We start from the raw sequence: 19,486 nt of genomic DNA on the forward strand, positions 1-19,486 counted from the left end.
AGCTGAGTCCTTACTGGAATAAACCCTGATAAAAAATGTATACATTAATGGAACAGCAAGGTGCTTTGGATAAAAGCATCCAACTGACAGCATGCTGCATTCATAAAGTTCAAGATAATCAATGAGGAAGTACTTTGAGAGTTCTGTCTGCAGGCTGTTCAATAATTTGCCTTGCAATCAATCCATCCTGACACTGCATGAAGTGAGCAGTTTATTTCAATAAAAGCTAAGAAACTTGAGCTTGGGGACAATTGGTACATCTTAGTTTTAAAGAATTTCACTGGACTGATGATTTGCAGATTTGCAACATCTCTGCACTCTGATTTTCCTCTCTCACTTTTTCTTTCTCTCTTTTTTCTCACTCTCTCCTTTTCTCCAACACTATAACTGCATTAAGTAAGAGAAATGGACTTTCCATTCCACTCCATCTCACCCAGACTTTTGCACCTTGTATATTCGCTGTCCTTCAGAGCAGTGAATAACCTGTTCTGAAGGATTAATACTTTAAAAGCTACTTTGCAACACTTCCGAAGGGGGTTATGAACAGACCACGCACACAAAGAAAAAACACCTCTAACCAACTAAGGCCACAGAAATTGTAGAGACATGAATGGACAAGAGGACAGTCATGGAATTTTTATGTCCCTCACATCCTGTTGGGATGTCGTCAAGCTGAGCGGCAGAGAAGAGCCTGACAATACACATTCTGTGCTAAATAAATCAAAATTAAATTAAATTTGGCTACCATCCAGTGGACAGAACACAAAATTTTATTAACTTTGCAATCTTTCCAATAGAATAATGTATTTGGCCATTATTCCTACCAGTCTATACAACTGGACAGTCTACACCTTAGCTAAAGACCATATGAAAAGTCTAAGTTTATGGCACTAGATTTGGACCCTGAATTCTGGATTGCCTGACTATATATAATTATGCCATTTCTGTTTTTTCCCCTCTGCTGTGCCTGAGTCATTGGTCTTCACCCTTGGGGGCATCGCCATGGTGCCACTGTGCAACTCTTTTTTCAGGATGCAATGCACTGTTTCGCCCTGGGAGCCAATAATGCGAAGACTTGGCCTAGATGCTGGAAGAAGAAAAAAAACACTGAAGCTCTATTGCTGAGAGCAAGAGCGGACTTCTGGATTCATAGTTATCACGGCATCCACATGACCCCTGCAGAGATATTGCGAGAGGGAATTAATATCCAATAGCTTTACAGAAGATTAAACTCCTCAGTGTCTACTGATTAGAAAAGCTGGAAATCAAAGCAGTATTTGATCTGATATTGTGGTTTTATGGGATTATCTCAAACGGAATCTATACTTAGCTGACACCCTTTATTCCCAGAGGAACAAGTTTTGATCAAGATGATCAGCAAGAGTACATTTTTGCCCAACAAAGAATGGCTCATTGCAATAACAAAGTGATAAAAGAGTATTTCTGCTCTGGTCCAACATGGTGACTCCCATGTGTTTATGTGATTTAAAGAATCCCAAGAATAAGGTTTAAAAAAAAAAAAACATTTAAAAAAAAAAAAGGGGGGGGGGGGGTACATTTAATAAGAGATTTCCTGAAAAGCTGACACATCAACAAAACGTAAATGGTAAATGGACTGCACTTATATAGCGCCTTTTTAGTCTATTGACCACTCAAAGCATTTTACAATGTATGTCTTCATTCACCCATTCACACACACACATATTCACACACTGGTGACGCACCATCAGGTTTACTGTCTTGCTCAACGGCATTCCCTCTGAAGGAGCCGGGGATCGAATCAGGAACCTACCGAGTACTAGACAACCGGCTCTGCCTCCTGGAGCCACGCCACTCCACTTGCCCCACATGCTGTTGTAAGGTGTTCACCTTACAATGACACTTCTATGTTACTCGTAACTCATACTAATTATACGGTGACAGATCATCTTTATGGGCCACACGATGTAATCCTATAATGGACGCAGAGTGAAGGGCCACGAATAATGAGTAAGCTCTCTCCAGTACTGGACTGAGAGAAGGGCCAGGTGTCCAAACTTCACTCCAGCTTTGCATCATCTCCATCGCATCCTACCCAACAGGCCTCAAGCAACTACATGCCTGACGCAGTCTGAGATATTATTTGCTGTGAGCATGTCAAACTGCCTGTTGGAGAAAGCCATATGTTTGAGAAGTGAGAGACTCTCCACTTGCAAGTAAAGATTAAAAATCATCAGACAGAGAGCTCTCAGTGAAATCAATAAAACATTAACAGTCACTGGGTAGAGCATACGGTGCAGGCCTCAGACTCACCAGTGGGTTCCCTTTTGTGCTAGCAGACAAGATTAAAGCCCAGGAAGTGACTCCAGTGAGGTCGCTCAAAGTCACAATAAAATCCAACAAAAGAAGCAACTCCGGGAAACTAACAACACTCCTGATCCTCTACTTTATGCTGAAAAATATTTAAGAAAATCACCAAATCATCACATTTGACACGGCAGAATAATTGAAGGTTTTTGCTTGATAAAGTAAACAATTTATTGAAAATTAAAATTGTTTTAATTTAATTTTCTGTTTATTAATTAATCTGTGTTGGTCAGGTAGAGAGGATCATGTCTCATTCAACTTTGTAATATATCCAGCATCAAATCTTGCCTATTATTTATACTTCTTTTAACATTTTCCCTGGACTAGTCCAACTGAAAAAACTGGAGGAACCTCTCTGATCGCAGAAGGACAGGATGACAGTGGTGTGGACCCTCCCGCTGAAGTCCTGATCAATGTAAAAGTGACCTGTGTCCCCCGAGAGCATTTTCCAGCAAACACTGGAGAGTTTGTTTAAAGACCAGAGCCCGGGCTGTCCATCAAGAATAAACAAGGCCACTTCAGCTGCCAGTGACGCCCGGCCGTCGCGTTGCCTGACCCACAACCTCAACAAGGGTCAAATGCTTTCAGCCTAAATTAAATGGTGTCTGATGCTTCTCATACAACTACCCATGGGTATCACTACCCTGTGTGTGTGTGTGTGTGTGTGTGTGTGTGTGTGTGTGTGTGGTGGTGGTGATGGGGGCAGGCAGAGTATCAACATAGAGACTAACTGTTTAGGGCATTTGTAAATAATTATAGTAATGAATATAATGTGTTGGGAAATCAATGCAGTGGATGCAGCCTTATTCTAGAACTGACAGTGTAAGAAAAAAAAATGGACAAGAACCGTTTTTGGCTTTATGAAATGACGTTTTGTTCCTTTCTCTGAAAATATCATCCTCACAACATTTTAAAATGAGTCTTAATCTTTGCTGGATCTGCGTGGAGTCTCAGCCTCTGTGTGTGTGTGTGTGTGTGTGTGTGTGTGTGTGTGTGTGTGTGTGTGTGTGTGTGCGAGTTTAAGGTAGCTTGCTGGCTGTGTCTGACACTGCTTGAACTGTGCTTTTCGTAACCCAGCTTGAACTGTGTTTCCTTTACAAGGCCATGCGCTATCCTTGCTTGAACCGCTTACCCCCGAGACAAAGGCTGTGTTTGTATCTGTACTCAGAATCAGCCCTACTCATTCTCCACAGAGCAGAAGAAAAAAGAAAAGAGAAAAAACAGGGGCAGGCAGTGAACTCAAGGTTATCTGAGCCCTGGTGCCACAATGAGAGCCCCAGTCCTCTTGTTACCATTCTGGCCTCTCCTCTTATCACTGGACAGATTAAAACTGAGCTGTGAGGTGTGGAGTTAGCACACACAGCGTTACCCTTTGTCTCTTTAACACTGCACGGAAGGCATGTTTAAAAGAGGCAAACTGTATGCAAACTATTGTAATGCTTGTGTCAGGCACCAAGACTGCTAAGTTCTAGCCTGACGCAGCACAATACCGTGCCGACTTGGTCAGCAAAGGGGAATATTTCCACATTTCCCTTCTGTTCCTGACGTCAGTTGCTCATCTCGAGTTAAAATGAGTGTAACGCTTGTCTCCGATTGGCTGTACTATCAAAGCGTATAGCAGTAGGGTTCACTTTAAGTGACAAAACATCAAAGTGATTTAAAGCCACAATTCGCAGCCGATCAGCAATCCCTGTTTCCATCCAATCACCCACTTTGTGCGTGTGTGTGTGTCCTTATGGTACCATCTGTCAATGCTCCTGATAGTGACAGCAACACAGCAACAGGAGTCTGCTGCATCTCCAATGTATTGCTTTTTCTTGTCTGTATCCTGTCTCTTTCATGCACACACACACACACACACGCGCACACACACGCACACACACACACACACACACACACACACACACACACACACACACACACACACACACACACACACACACACACACACACACACACACACACACACACACACACACACACACACACACACACACACACACACACACAAAATCAATACTGCCAAATTCTGTAGGGGGACACAATACACCTCATCAATAATGGAAGTGGGTTTTGTTAAGAGTTTTAGGCTTGATTCTTTGCCATGTATCTCACTTTTGTCTTGCTGGCCACCCTGTGACTAATAACCTGCAGATACCCAGACTCGACTCAGCCATTTACAAGGAGACAGGAGAAAATAACAACAATAAAAATGGTCAGCACACACCGAGACGTTGAGAAGAACACAAAGACACGCCGCAGATGAACAGTCAGACACGCGAGAACACCGACAAAGGGAAGCACACACAAACATCATCCATCTACCATTTAGCAGCGGCTCATAAAATAACACAGGCGCCTCTGGCCAGTTTGCCAGACGGAACACACCAATTTGACACAAAAGCCTCATAAGCATGAATCCTCGAACCACACACACATACACACACATCCAACAACCTAGGGGACAAACACACGCAGAAACCCAGGGAAACACACAAGTCAAACTGGCAACTCCTAGACACCCAGATAAATAATACAGTACGGTAAGATAGTAATAAGACAATAATCTTCACATGCATGGATTCACACTCGCAAGCAAAGTCCAGTACAGGATTTTTGACATCAATCTAAGTACTGATTATTCCAAATTTTAATTTACAATAACCAACACATCAATTTATATGTATATATTAATGCTATGTTTTATTTATCTCATTAGTCATTTAATTTAGAGTGAGCACACTAAATAACAATAAAACAAAAACACACAGCCAACTCATATGATGTCTGTCATTCAATGCCAGCCGCGCACACAGCCATTTCATCCAGCCAGTGCTCACCAGGAAATGTGTTCATTAATATTATCGTTACAAAGCCGGGTCTGCGGCCTGTCCTTATCCACTGTGCCAGATACAAGACCACAGAAGAAGACACGCTGTTGCCTGAGGGGAGAAGAAGGCATAGTTGCAGAGTAGGCCAAGGAGCTGAGCAAGCGTGGAGAAAAAAAAAAAAAAAAAAAGCTGATTTTCTTGAGTGTTGGCAATGTCGACACTGGGAAAAGGTGAAAAAATGCTGGAAATATTTATAGCCTGCCATGTTGCCTTGCTCTGTGCACAATGATGCAGCTAAAAGAAAGTGCAGTGATTTGACTGAAAAAATGAGGATCCATTCGGGTACTTCTCAACTAATGATTCGTTCCATGTTTGTACAGGCCGACGGGCCTATAGCGTAACACCTTGTGGTATAGTTCAGCTTAGTCAGGCTCTGTTGGGGTTATCTGCTTCACTGAGCCGTCCTGGATAACGGGTGTGATGAAGCTGGTTATCAACTGGCTCGGTTAACTCTTGGTTCTCCTATCCAGCTACGAGCGCGTCCATGTGAAAGAGGAGGAGCTGTATCTGTATCTAGGAGCTGATAGGACACAGCAACTGAAGGTCAATGGGACACTGTCAGAGGCCAAACACAGCAATATAGGGGTCCCACAAGGTTGTGTGGTATCACCAATACTCGTTACACTGTACACAGATGACTGCAGGAAATTACATCCCAATACTTATGTCACAAAATTCTCGATGATACTGTGATTTTGGGCCCTCTCCACAACAACGTGGACCCTTCTGTGTATCACAATGAGATAGACGCCTTCATGAAGTTCTAAATGTCACCAAAACACAGGAGATGGTCTTTGAGCCGAGGCAAGAGAGACATAGGTGTCCACAATGTCAACCTTCTCAACCTTCAACCTACTTTCTAAGATGATTGAGGTTGTGTGGCGTGAGCAGCCCGATCATGCTGACGTTCTACCAGGCAATCCTAGAGAGCATCGTTAGATATGGAATTACAGCATGGTTTGGGCAACTGAAAAGCATGCCTGCCAGTATGCACAGAACGGCTTTGAGGGTAATAGGAAAGAATGAATACGAGCCCATACAGAGCCCTTACAAGCAGGCAGTCACGAAACAACCAACAAAAAAAAAAAAAAAAAAATCACAGAGGACTCTCAACTTCCGCTCTCCTCTGAAAACAAACCTCTGCCATCAAGAGGAAGACTCACAGTGCCGAAGTGTAAATCAGACCACTCGACGCTATCGTTTGTTCTAGCCTCCATCAAGCTTCTGAACTCTAATGCTAAATTGTCGTTTCTTTTTAAACCATTGTGTCAAATGTCAAATGTATAGTCAAATGCCTCTTTTATGTGTACTTTACTTTTAGATATTCCACTAGGTGAAATGTAAACAATATGATCACATAACTAGAATATAATAAGAAGCTGTAGAAACACCAGAAATAACTTCCAAATATTAAAGTAAGGCTAAGGATATACTGTAAATAAGTAAATACAAAGCTGCTGCTTTTTGTGTGATGATGAACAAACTACTGCTGCCAAGGCAGAAAGAAGAGGAGAGAGGAAGACAGAGGAGGAGATATCTGACATCTGACATCAGACATGTTGCATTTAGAATCAAGGGAAATATTTAACAGTGTGGGGATTATTTTTCCAATAAAAAACAACAGAAGGTTTAGTTTTTATTTCCAATTAGCATCACAAAGTCTCGTCTTGTTATTCTGAGCTGCAGTGACGGCATGAGATTTTAAAAGCATTGAGACTGGCAGGAATCCTGGCGGGAATGATAGAATTTTGTGCAATTAAGATGCAGATATAATAGTCATTATGGGGCTTTTTAGTGTAATAAACACTTATCACATTTATCACTGTGTTTGTTAGAAGCGCTGTTTTAGAACCAGAGTGACGCATGGAAAACCTGGAACAGCGAAATGATTCAACTGATCTATAAAAACATCTACTGCTCTTAATTATTTGTCACTTTGTAAACTCTTTGGTCCATGTCTGGATCCTGCAGGAATGATGACTCAGTTATTACAGCGATCTGATTGGTCGGTAATCGGGCTGTTGAGGGGTTTAAATCTGATCCTCCGAAGTTAACCTGCTCCCCAGCAGGTTAGGCGTGCAGCATAGGTTACCATGATGATCTACCTCGGTTAAAAGTTCAAAAGTGAGCCAGCTTCGTGATACCGAAAAACCCTGAGTTAAGCCCAGAGAGAGCTGGAAAACCCACTAATCTCGCTTCGTGGTACAGGCCCCTGGTCTACACTCACTTTAAACTAATAATAGGATATTCAGAGTCTACTTTTCCATGTATTGTTTTTTTGTTTATCTATCAAGCTATCATTTGATTTCTATGAAAAATACTTGATTTGAGCACAAAGTCAAATCCTCTGCCTCGGTCAAAGTGAGTCTTTTAAAGGTCAGTGATATTGTAATTGCTCCGGAAGTGTTCTGAGACAATTTGCAAAGGTGTGAAAATTCTCCTGCCATGACAAGTGCGGTCCAAGCTGTGTGATCTGTGTTATCATAGATGGCAGCTGCAGAGATGGAAAAAAGAAAAAACAAAAACAAAAAACACCCTCCAAAACACAAATCACAGATGATGAGAGGCTGCGGTGGCCTGACCTCTCTGTGGGAAAAATGATCACTGCCAATGGCAAAATTTCTCTCTCTTCAAACAGAAATTTCCCATATGACTGGACGCTGATAAAACCTCAAAAACACTTTTAACTCTCACCGTCTAATGCAAAATCTAACATTTTAACATTTTACTGTGACAGATTTTTTCAAGTTTAACTATTGTTAACCTGAGAGCATTACCAATACTTCAAATACATTTTCTGATTATCTTTTATCTGATGTTTCAGTGATGTCGGCTCTCTGCTTGTTGTTTCAGTGATCTTTTGCTTCTCTTCTCAAGCACTCTTCCCCCCAAGTGATATGAATCCAGCCGGAGGCATTATCACATAACCTTGTCCACAAGAAAATAGGCAGGGCGTGTGTGTGTGTGTGTGTGTGTGTGTGTGTGTGTGCGTGTGTGTGCACGCGTGCCTGAGTGTGAGCAAGACGATGTGTGTGTGTGCATTCATGCATGCATCCACGTGTGATTTACAACCGTGTAAGCAAACTGCCAATGGGCACAGACAGCAGTGGGATAGAGGGGTTTGTCTGGCTTACCAAAGATATTTGTAGAATGTCCTTTCTTGGCGAGGGGCTTCAGCTCATTATGACCCCAGCCGTACTGTCTGTAGCTGTCCCATGCATGCTTCATCATCTGAAAAAAAAAAAACAAACAAAAGAAAAGAGTATATTAGAAGATGGTGAAGTCACCGAACTTGGCGAGGCGAGAGTCTAACATCTCAGCCACAAATTCTGCAAATCATATGACTCTGCCCCACATAATGGCTCAATAGAGATTGCTGGATAGCGATGTATTAGCATCATCATTTTTTTCCCATTGATATAATATATAATTATGTCATACAATTTTGGCATAATGTGATTTCAGCTGCAACAGCTGTTAGCCAAGCTGTCACTCAAACTAGTTAAGGGACCAACAAATAAATTCATGGCAGAACAAAAAATACTCTGGTCTTTGTTACTCAGTCATCAAGATGAATAAAAGTAACTGAAATGTGATCACAGATTCCTGCCAAATAAGCCAGATGATACATTTAGGTCTTATAATGAAGTCTTACTGACGAGGCAGAAAAAGTTGGTAATTTCCTATCCTGTTAAAAACCCATTTATTTTGGCTCGGGTCTTTGTTTTTCTCGCATTCTTAAAATCGTTCCACACATCAGGGCAGAGCTATTACTGAATCAATTAGTCACTCAACTGCTAAGAAAAAAAAAAAAAAAGGAAATCACCTTGATTCATGTTTTCTTTTATTCATAGGACAAGACTCACAGTCCACCCCGGCACAAACACAAAATCACTGGCGGTCTGGCAGAAATGAAGGGAGGGCATAACCCCAAAGATTTTAATCTGGAAGATGATGCTGCCGCATCACACACAAAGCCTTTGTGGCTTGAAGGAGAGAACACACAAATATAGGTATGATGATAATCACATTCAGCACATTGTCTTTATTGTCTTTAGTGCAATGCTTTCTCTCCCTCCTCCTCGCCCATGTCGACGTCGGTCTACCGGCTAGAACAAAATAAGATTCTAGTCTTCATATGACCTTTGAAAGGAGGCTGCAAGAGATACGCTTTGGGAGGGGGATAAGGATAAAAACAGCAGGAGATTGTGAGATGAGCCCAGACATGGGGGCTGATGCTGAGAGGAGGCGCTCCAGGGCAAACAGAGAGGATGACATAGCCGACGAAGGAAAAGGTGCCAGATTTTGCTGAAGAGATGCTGCTCTCTTTTAATTTCAAACCTCTTTTCCTCCTCCACAGTCCTTTCTCAAGTGGCGGTGACAACCTCAGAAAATTACATTTCCTGTCTATGTGGTCGTGTCAGTCACTGTCTGTTTCTCTGGACATCTGTTGATTCCTTTCTCTATATTGCTCTGTCGGTCTACCTGGCAGCTTTCCTGTTTGTCCATCTGCCAGCCTCTCTGTCTCTACATGCCTCTCGGCTTGTCATATCATTTCATTGATGACCTTGATGCTAGTGATGTTGGCACTGTTGCCCTGCATCAGACTGCAACCGTTTTTCTTATCGTGTATATTTCGTTTTATTGAAGCTCAATTTTTATCAATATTTTAGTAACAACTTTATCATTTCTTTACATGACCGACACTCCTGAAAGGGGGATGCCTCTCTGTTTGGTTCCTGCTGAACTTTAGTTTTTTAGGTTTAGATTTTTTTTGGTTTACAACATAACTCTTTCGTGGACGCTATGGTAGCAGAACAGTTACGGTGCATGCCACATAACTGAAATGTACACGGTTCGATTCTGGCCAGAGACCTTTGTTGCATGTCCTGCCCTTTTTCTCTCCCCATGTTTCCTGTCTGCCTCTTGAATGTTAACTACATAAGTCGGGGAGCCCACAAACACACACAAACTTGAGAGGACGGCAAGTAATTTTAGAGATACACAGTTTGCAAAGTGTGCTGATTAACTTAACTGTTAAAAGGGATGGATAATTGCAATGGGGATTACTTACTTAACGAACTAGGAGAGAAGAGTGGAGAATAAGTGGAGAGTGTACAGCGCGAGTGCATATGTAGATCTATTTAAGTGCGTGAGTGTGCTACCTGCAGTTAGTGACATGACCATTCACCTGTACCTGTCGTACGGGTTGAATTTAATTTATGAGATGCTCAGGTGGATCATCTATATAACAGCCAGGCTGTGTGTGTTTGTGCATCTGTTCCTGTATAACTTTTTCCATTTTGCAATATGGCAAGAGATCCTAAGAGCTCAGTGCAAAAAAAAAATTCTGATGTTGCTGCCCAAGGCAGTATAGTAGAGACAAAACGTGGGTTTCCACCGTAGGAACTTTAAGCAGGGAACAGGTACCTTTTGAGGAACTCAGTTCCCCTACCTGCATTTACCCCTGGAGGTGCCAAGTTCTAAATTAAGTTCTGGGGAGATAATTTTACCCCCAAAAAAGTCCCTGCTCAAGGGCTAGTACTTTATATAGGTTCAGGAACTTTCAGGGTATGGCTTGAATCGCTGAACGATGCCGATTGGTCAACCACACTAGCATTTTTTGCAGCACTGTTATACACATTGTTTTGCTTCTAGTTTGTTTCGTCATCATGTCATATTGCTTTGCATAGAAATGACCTAGAAGGCAACCGTCGTTCCTGGACATTAGTTCTTGGGAATCTAAAGTTACTGAACTTTTGGTGAAAAGAATCTGAAACAATGAAGCTAGTGCACTAGATGACATATTAGCCACCTTTTATTTCACTCTCACCAAGCTATGCCTTTTTTTTTGCCACCATGTGGGGATGAGTATCCAGATCCTCCTCCATCTCTCTCTCTCTCTCTCTGTCTCTTTCTCTCTTTGGAAAAGGCAGGCAGCCAAGCTAATAAAGACAAGGGCCAAGAGTTTCATCGTATACTTGGCCACATGGCTTTCCATGACGCACTCCATGCACACACTGTGAATTATAAATCAAATTACTACGCACCATGACACGGACACTTAAGCTTTGGCTGGCTCCCTCTGATCTGTGTCGATTGGATGCTTCATCAGATTTTGATTGGCCCATATGCGAAGGACAAGTGCAACAGTGTATGGTGTTCGACAATGTTGACAAACTGCTTATTTAAAAAGGACCTTGGAATACTAATTGGACATTAAGCTACAAAATTTTATGATTGATTCCGACAGCAACCTCTTGCATCTTGAGAACAACAAGGAAAGGAGTGGAAAAATGGGTTTGCATTGACAAAAGTGGCTGGTTCATTTCACAGTTAGGACTGAACCTCATCAGCAATGCAGAATGGTATTGCCAAAATCATAGACAATTATTACCCAACTCTGTTTTAGCTCGCTGCTTTGGTTTTAAAGCCTACTGTATGGCTAAATCTGAGCAGTTAGGAAATTCCCTCTTCTTGTTCAACACTTTGAGATACAAGCCATCAGGTGCTATAAAAGTTTACCCTGAGACAAGCTTTCGGCAGGAGCAATGTTAATGAGGGGGATGGTTCATGGATAACTTTGAGTGGAGAAAACACCTCAACATGCATCTCCAAGAAAGCAACATTAACGTTCCAATATCATTTATTTAAAATGACTAATAACTGCAGCTAAGATTTTGTTTTGAAATGACTTATGTTACCAAGTACCAGAAACCACTTTGTTAAGTTTGCCACCACAGAGCTACTAAGATTTAGCTGGAACTATGGAGTGCATATAGACTCAAGACAATAAAGGTAAGTCTGCATGTTCCATTATTGTGAAATTATCAAACCGGTGCATTCTCCTGAGGCCTAGTATTGCATTCAATTACTTGTTAGTATGATCTGCATTCACAGTGTGCGAGTAACTTAATATGCATTGGTTTTGGTGGTAAGATTGAGTGTCTGTCATATGCCAAAGCCTGGAGGTGTTGTGGACCTTTTCCATCATTTGTCACACAGCATGTTTACTTGAACATTTCAATGACCGACCCAATCTCACTCACCTGCCCCCTTCTTATAACACTGAAATCATGTTTCTACATTGGTTTCCAACAACAGATAATTACTCGAGCTCCTATACAGTAAAATACCCCTTTTTACTTCCAAATCCCATCTCACCAATTTGTAATAGCATGGGGTCTTCCGCACTGTCAATAAATGGACAGCCTAGTGTGCAGTTGCTTTAGGTTTACAATGGCAATTTTGCCAAAACCAATACTGAGACGAAGAGGTTTTTAGTTTTATCCAAATACCCTTCGATGTGTGTAGTTTATCCCTGGAGTTTTGTACTGCAACAGTCTAACTTGGTGGAGTTTTGCTGCTTAAAAAGTCTTAAAAACAGTGCTTCATTAGTACCTGTCCTGGTTTACTATACATTCCACTGTTTCCAATCCCTGAGGCACAAAGCACTTCAAATTCAGAAATAAGCAACATTTACTTAGGTAAAACATTGATAAATGTTTTTGTAAATGCATTTTTTCTGCAGCAAATGGGCCACTGAAACCTGCAAGATGACTACCAACACTGCTCCTTGTAAAGGAGAAGTTACAAAAGTTTCAGATATGCTGAAAAAATGTTGCTATACACATTGAAACACCTTAAAATAAAAATTAAAAAACAAATATTTTATACTAGGTTTAGGCGGCTTAGCCTAAATTCTACTTAAAAGTATATTTTAAATATTGGATGGTAAATATATCCTGTATTTCTCTGTGTACAATTTTTCCCCCTCATAATTTCAATAGAATGTGATTTATGTGCGGCATACGTCTGTGAAACAGCAATTATTTAGTGCCTGGAGTCAAAGCTATTATCAATTTAAGTATTCATACATTTTACTATGGTTTTGAAGGCAGAGTTTCATTAAATGCCGAAGAGCTTATCAAACTGCTCAGCAGCGCTATGTATATTTGTGTGTGCTCCATTTGCTCTGCTTTCCTGTGACTCCTGCAGTACATCTTTAGGATACTGTTTTAGTCGAAATATTTTGGGCTTAGCATTACATTGAACCCTTTCTTTTTACCTATGCCTTAAAGCATCTTCTTCAACAGTGTGGAGAGACCCTGATCAGCATGTCTTCACCCAGATGCATAGTTACTGGCTGTGCAAAGTCACTGCTGTTTTTTCTTATTACGTTAGCCACCTGTTAATTACTGGGTTTTTCCCTTTTTAAGCCACCACAAGAGCTACTTGTGTTGAGGCCGGGGCACATTGCTCATATTCATGGACATGTTTTGTTCTGACATGTTGTTCAGATTGCCACTTCAAGGAAAATCAGTCACCCTGCATAGTCTGCAGATAATTGTATCTACAAATGAAATTATCTGCATCTGCATGAAACTATGGATGAAGCACACATTTCCTCCATTGTTCTTGATCTTTTGGTCCATGTGCTGTTGTGATAGTGATAAAGGGAAGCGTACACTCTGTGGTTAATATGCAGTGGTGTTGTGTGCATGATAACTTGCATCCATTTTATACTGTTACAAATGGTATGGCCAAATGATGGGGTAATAAACAGATTATTGAAATTGTGTAGTAAATTACAGTGCATCTGGATAGTAAGTGGATGACATCTCAGTTTATTTATACTGATCAGAGAGAAAGTAAAAAAGCTACATTCCATCAAGTGGAGTCAGTCAACTTATGTGATGTAATGATGCAGGACTATTACTCAGGGCTAGCGTTTGCTACCTTACAGTTAATAGGAATTTGTCGCATTGACTCAAAAAGAGACACATTGCTATTTTTATCTGTCATTGTGAGGCCAGGCCTTCTTTGGTGTCTGGAGGTGACCCTAAAGTCACACTTGTATCATCATTATCAATCGGTAAATTTATCTCAGTCGGTCCTGTCCCCAGTTCAGACACATCTATGTTCACACTCACAATATGCTATCTGTGCCTGAGGACCATAGCACCAATTTAATAAATCATGCCTTGTCTTATGTTGTGCCTGAGAAGATTGTGAAAACTGTCACTGTGGACGTCCATTACCTCCTTTTTTAGTGATTTGCCTAATTCTATGTGGCCCAGAATCTATACTACTGCTGTAAATGTATTAATCATGCTACATTATACGCTCGAGCTCGCTTTGGAACGAATTGGCAGCCCAGGAGTTGCCCCGTGTTATTAAGGTCAGAGTCTGAGGGAGATTAAAAACCTCTCTTCCCCTCCCTGTCCCTACCAATTGACAAGCTTGAGAGGGAAACATGAAGCCTCAAACATGGTGCTGGGCTTGATGAGAAAGGCCGTGGTGTTTCTCATTTGATGAATTTGTTTGCATTTTGTTTTCATTGGTTTAAAAATTTCAAAATGCCGTCCAAAGAGCAGACTGAATTATAAGTCTGCCAAAATGGTGCTATAATGTGCAAGTGTGAGATAAGTCACATATTTACTGCACTGCTGCTTTTCAGAAATATCTCTATGCTTAATGCTGGCCCAGGGTCAACCACAACAAATTAACACTCAACCTGTTGTAAACACATAAGAAAGGCTTCATTAAGACTGCTCGGCAATTGTTTTTACGAAAATACGACAACATATTCTAATATACACAAGAACCTATAATTGAAATTATGCATTAATGCCAAGGACATAGTGCCTTGTTGCATATCGTTTATGCACAATACTCAGATGTTTTAATATAAATTTTAAAAACTCAGCTGACAGCTGGTAATTTGGCAGTCATCTTCATGTCCAACAAGACTGCACAGTCTATTAGGAGATGTGACCTTCACAGTGCCAGCCAAATGCCTGCTTGCTGCCTGCTCTAGAAAAGAGGCACAATCTGCCCCCAGCCATCTCCTTCCCAAAGGACCAATGGTTGCGATTCATGCACACTTATCCTTGATGTGCTACAGTCTCATACACACACACACACACAATTACAATGTACGGACACAGACAACCACAGGGCACTAAAATATTCATAAATCCCGTTCAAGCCAGCAGCTGAGAGCAAGGCCATTACTTTTGCCATTGTTTGGGGAAAAAAAAAAAAAAAAAAAAAAAAAAAATGTAAAAATCAGCTTAGCCCCAACAGAAGAGGCAGACAGTGACTAGCTTTTGGAGGTTTGGGGAGATGGAGAGCTGAGCTGAACCTACTGTATGTGCTGCTCTGAGCGACCTCCAGAGTCAGTTTGACTGATTTAAAGCACCCGTCCACCCGCCCTCGACTTTTCTCATCTCCTTTCAACTCACCCCGTGGACATTTTCTATCTGGCCTAATGGAAGGCATTTTAGAAGATGCATGAGGGTAGTGAGACTCTGACATCTGAATTGCTTCTTGCAGTAAATACATTCATGGTACTTGGGCAGAGGGTGGTAATATATTCCCCATGATATCAAGACAGTAAAAGAGTCTAGAAAAGGCTGATTTCATACAGTTTCCAAGCCAAGAGTTTTAGATCATGGTTTAAGATACAGTTACCCCAGTGTAATGAATGGAACCTACATACAACTCTAACAATTCTCTACTCTCATTAATCAACAGTTCTACCAATTTTTGGATCAAATTTTTTTTTATACATTTTATTCAAGGCAACATGAGAATGTATAAAAGGCCACATTTTAATCCAAGTGACAATGATAAGAAACCAAAGACGTTAATACCGAGTTGAGATTTTGCTGGACTGTTTATAGGTAGCTTTCCTTTTAATACAGAATCACTGCTATACAGGATAATGTTCATTCCAATCAGTGAACAAGACCCCTTTATGACAATACGGGATTCACCAAGTTTACCAAGGTATTTTGCTCATTTGATATGTCAAAACAGATACTACCATCGTTTTTGTTTTTTTCTTTAAATCTATACCTGTGCTTTAAGTTCCCTGCATGTTTAATCACATTCTAATTCATGTCCTCCACTAAAGCCTGTAATACAGATTTAATATGTAACATTTGCAATTAATTTTTGGTTAAAACAGGCAAAGTGGGAGGAACCTTTTATTATTCAAATACCTAATTTACATTGGTTTTAACATAAAAAATGTCCCCAACAAAAAACATTATTTTTTTCTGTTAAAAATTAATAATTACTGATGAAAAACTTTAAATTACAGCAACCACAGTTTTCCAATATCACGGGAGCATTTTCTTCCAGAAGATTTTCTTCAAAATTCATGCAATTACTTGCAGTATGCTTAGAAAACCGGTGCTTTTTGTCCAAATAGGCAGATATCGGCAGGGTCCTATGAGAACTCTGCATGCACTACCGTATGCATACCATATTATGACAACCACTTGGCTGATGGCTTCTCCTATTCGTATTTTATCTGGTCTTTGAATTGATTTAAATTTGGCATGGTGACAGCCGCTGGCACCATTACAAAATGAGACAAATGTGAACAGTAACTGTAAAGCATAAGAGTTTCAATATTTATATTTTACCTAACATTATGTTAGAGATCTTTTATATAATTATGAGAAATGTAAAATGACGTAAAAGGCTCGAGCACGTGAGCGTCCAAATTAGACTGGCAGGCCGTCTTAAGTCTAAGTGATTAAAGGGAAACACTGCATGTCAAATTGGTTTGCCTAGTGTTGATGTTAGCAGGGCTAGCACCGGCAGCCTTCTTTCCTTGCAAGATAAGTCTACATGCTTGTGCTGAATGCGGTTAGGCATTGGTCTTGTCAAATGGTTATATACCAGTTTATTCAGACACAGCCTACATACAACCTTATTTTCCTTTTCTAGATCAAAATACTGCCAAACCACACTGGTTTTTATCAGATGTCTTCTGTCCCACTTTCCACCTTGCTTGCCTACAAAAACCGGGCATTAGTGCGGGGATAGGGGGGCTGCAGCCCCAGTTAGTGACGGGCGGCTGCGTTACATCTTAGATGTAACAGTTAACCAGCGTTATACATTAATAATATATCAATAATTAGTTTAAATGATTAGTATTTCTTGTGCTGACTAGCAAGGGTAGCAACGTTTAATTGTTTAGTCGACTATTAACGCACATCCCTAGTTTTGGCCCAAATCACCCACACATGGCTAGAATGGGTATCTAAACCAGCTCTGATTTACAAAGACCAGTTCTGATTTACAACTTCACTGTCACTCCCTCTAAATCACCTGAGATCTAATTGGTGAGGATCACTATACCAGTCATAAACCAGTGTAAATTTCTGTAAAAATGTTTCACTTTTAGAGTATGGAAGACCCAGTGTTGGCCCGTCCAAGTGCGGCTAAAAGTTTCCATACAACAGAAATAGTAAAAGGCATTGCTCACCATGATAATGTGTTGGGTTTTTAATGTGCATCCACACTTTTCCAATGCTATTTTTATGCACTGAAGAGTAAGAAGTCTCTGCTGTTGCCACCCCAGGCAAGATGCAGCTCTGTAGCTGCTTCACAATGAAGACTTTGCAATGATTGACAAGTTTGTGAAGAAGCAACATGGAAGTGTTATGTTTACATTGGCTTAACACACAAGTTTGATTTCAGCTGGGTGGCAAAGAAAACATCAAGTTTGATTCCTGTATTTATGTTTTCTGATTGCTGATTGAGAATTGTGGGTTCTTGGTTGAGTTATGGTAAGAGAAGCACTGAGGAATCTCAAAATATGCATTTATTACGGCTGAAAATAAAAAGTTTAGGCTTTCAACACATTCTGGCTTCTTTCATTCATTTCACTCCTTTACATACATTAACTGGCTCAGCTACTAGTGGCCCTGCACCAACAGGTTATGGCAATGACAAATGATACCTTATTTTCATATGTTAAATTTAGTTTTTAATCCTACGTTCCACATAAAAATCAAGTATCTCACGAACGCACCTTTTATGGTGGGTCCCTTAGGACATGCAGGAACCAAATCCCAATTGCAGCCCTCCATCTTGCTCTTTGGCAGCCTAATCTGATATGTCAGACATCAGAGTTACTGAAAGCATAAATTTTTTTCTGCCCTGCACACACACTCCCATGCAAAAAAATGTTGCATGTGGCACAAGTTTCAACCTATTAATTCATGATACACCGAAAAAGACTCACACACATTTTCCCCCGTAGGTGGCCACATACATATATTATATATAGGGGGATGATAAGGGGAAAAAACTGTGAAAGCTTATTTCACTGTCAGTCCTGTAATCTTGTTAACCGATTTAGCCAGAAAAAGGATGACCCTGGTTTTATACAGTCTTTTCTGTTGTATTAGCAGTTGAAACAAAGCTGGAGATAGAGCTGGTCTTCTGCAGGGACAGAAAGCCATTGCAGGGTGATCTTGTCCTCTGCCAGTTTCACTGTCACTCCCTCTCCATCACCTGAGATCTAATTGGTGAGGATCATTATACCTGTCCTACACTTAAAACGATTGGGACGCTTTCCGCCTTCCACCCAATGAAGGAATTAACCACCAGTTCTCCAGTCAAACAAAGTTAAGTTCTTCAGTTCTTCGATTCAGAATCACAGAAGATAGGAATCGTGACTCTTAAGTGAATAGATTTTTTCACCCACAACTATTTCAAGGTATAAACAACCATTGCTCACCGCGTTTAAAAAATGAAATATCCTAAACTATAAACTATTGGCATGGGGTTGGATGTACAAAATTCTATGTGTATACAGTAAATAATATACATAAAATTATACTTGTCCTGACCAAGGTGTAACTGTGTGCAGATAAAATCAAATAATAAACAACACCTACATCTTTTGGCTAGCATACTGGTTGCAAATATTTCTTTAAAGACAAATATTTTTAACTGTGGGTTAATGCTGCTGTCTGTGTCCACAGCTGGTTTGAGCTTACAGAGAACTGCTGCCTGCTGATAGCCTTTTTCCACACATCAATAAGTGGTTGAGAAACTGTAAGAAGTCAGGCTCAATAAGGAGTGCGCTACATGCCTTATGAGTGATCTGGAATTGATGCTGAAGAGGCTATTATAGCTCCTGCATCACTGTTAGTTCCTACTGATTTAAATTCACAGGAAAATGTGATCAGAAATGATCTCTCTCCCTGCTAATGGAGTAAAAAGGCAAGTCAGCTGAAGAAGACGACTTAAGCTGCATTGCTTTGTCACATACCCTACGAATGGTAAAACACAAATCTTTCTCACCATGGACAAATGGTGAGATGTTACTGGTAGCTCAATTCCATTTGGATGTTCCGTTAAGCCATATTATTACTTTTTTAATTATGTTATTAAGGTGCTGACTGAACTTAAGGGTATTTTTAGGCAGTAGTCTATGG

General features: G+C 40.6%; 1 protein-coding gene across 9 annotated transcripts in view; it reads right to left on the bottom strand.

Moving 5' to 3' along the window:
* The window catches only part of man1a2 (mannosidase, alpha, class 1A, member 2), a 137,195-nt gene that overhangs the window by 87,675 nt on the left and 30,034 nt on the right, over positions 1 to 19,486 (bottom strand). For all 9 annotated transcript variants that reach the window (XM_040148288.1, XM_040148287.1, XM_040148286.1 and 6 more), the window contains one exon: positions 8,372 to 8,468. In XM_040148288.1, the coding sequence (XP_040004222.1) occupies positions 8,372 to 8,468 (97 nt within the window). The remainder of the gene's footprint in view (positions 1 to 8,371; positions 8,469 to 19,486) is intronic.

Source organism: Xiphias gladius, chromosome 16 (genome assembly GCF_016859285.1).
Source record: "Xiphias gladius isolate SHS-SW01 ecotype Sanya breed wild chromosome 16, ASM1685928v1, whole genome shotgun sequence".
NCBI classification, from domain to species: Eukaryota; Metazoa; Chordata; class Actinopteri; order Istiophoriformes; family Xiphiidae; genus Xiphias; species Xiphias gladius.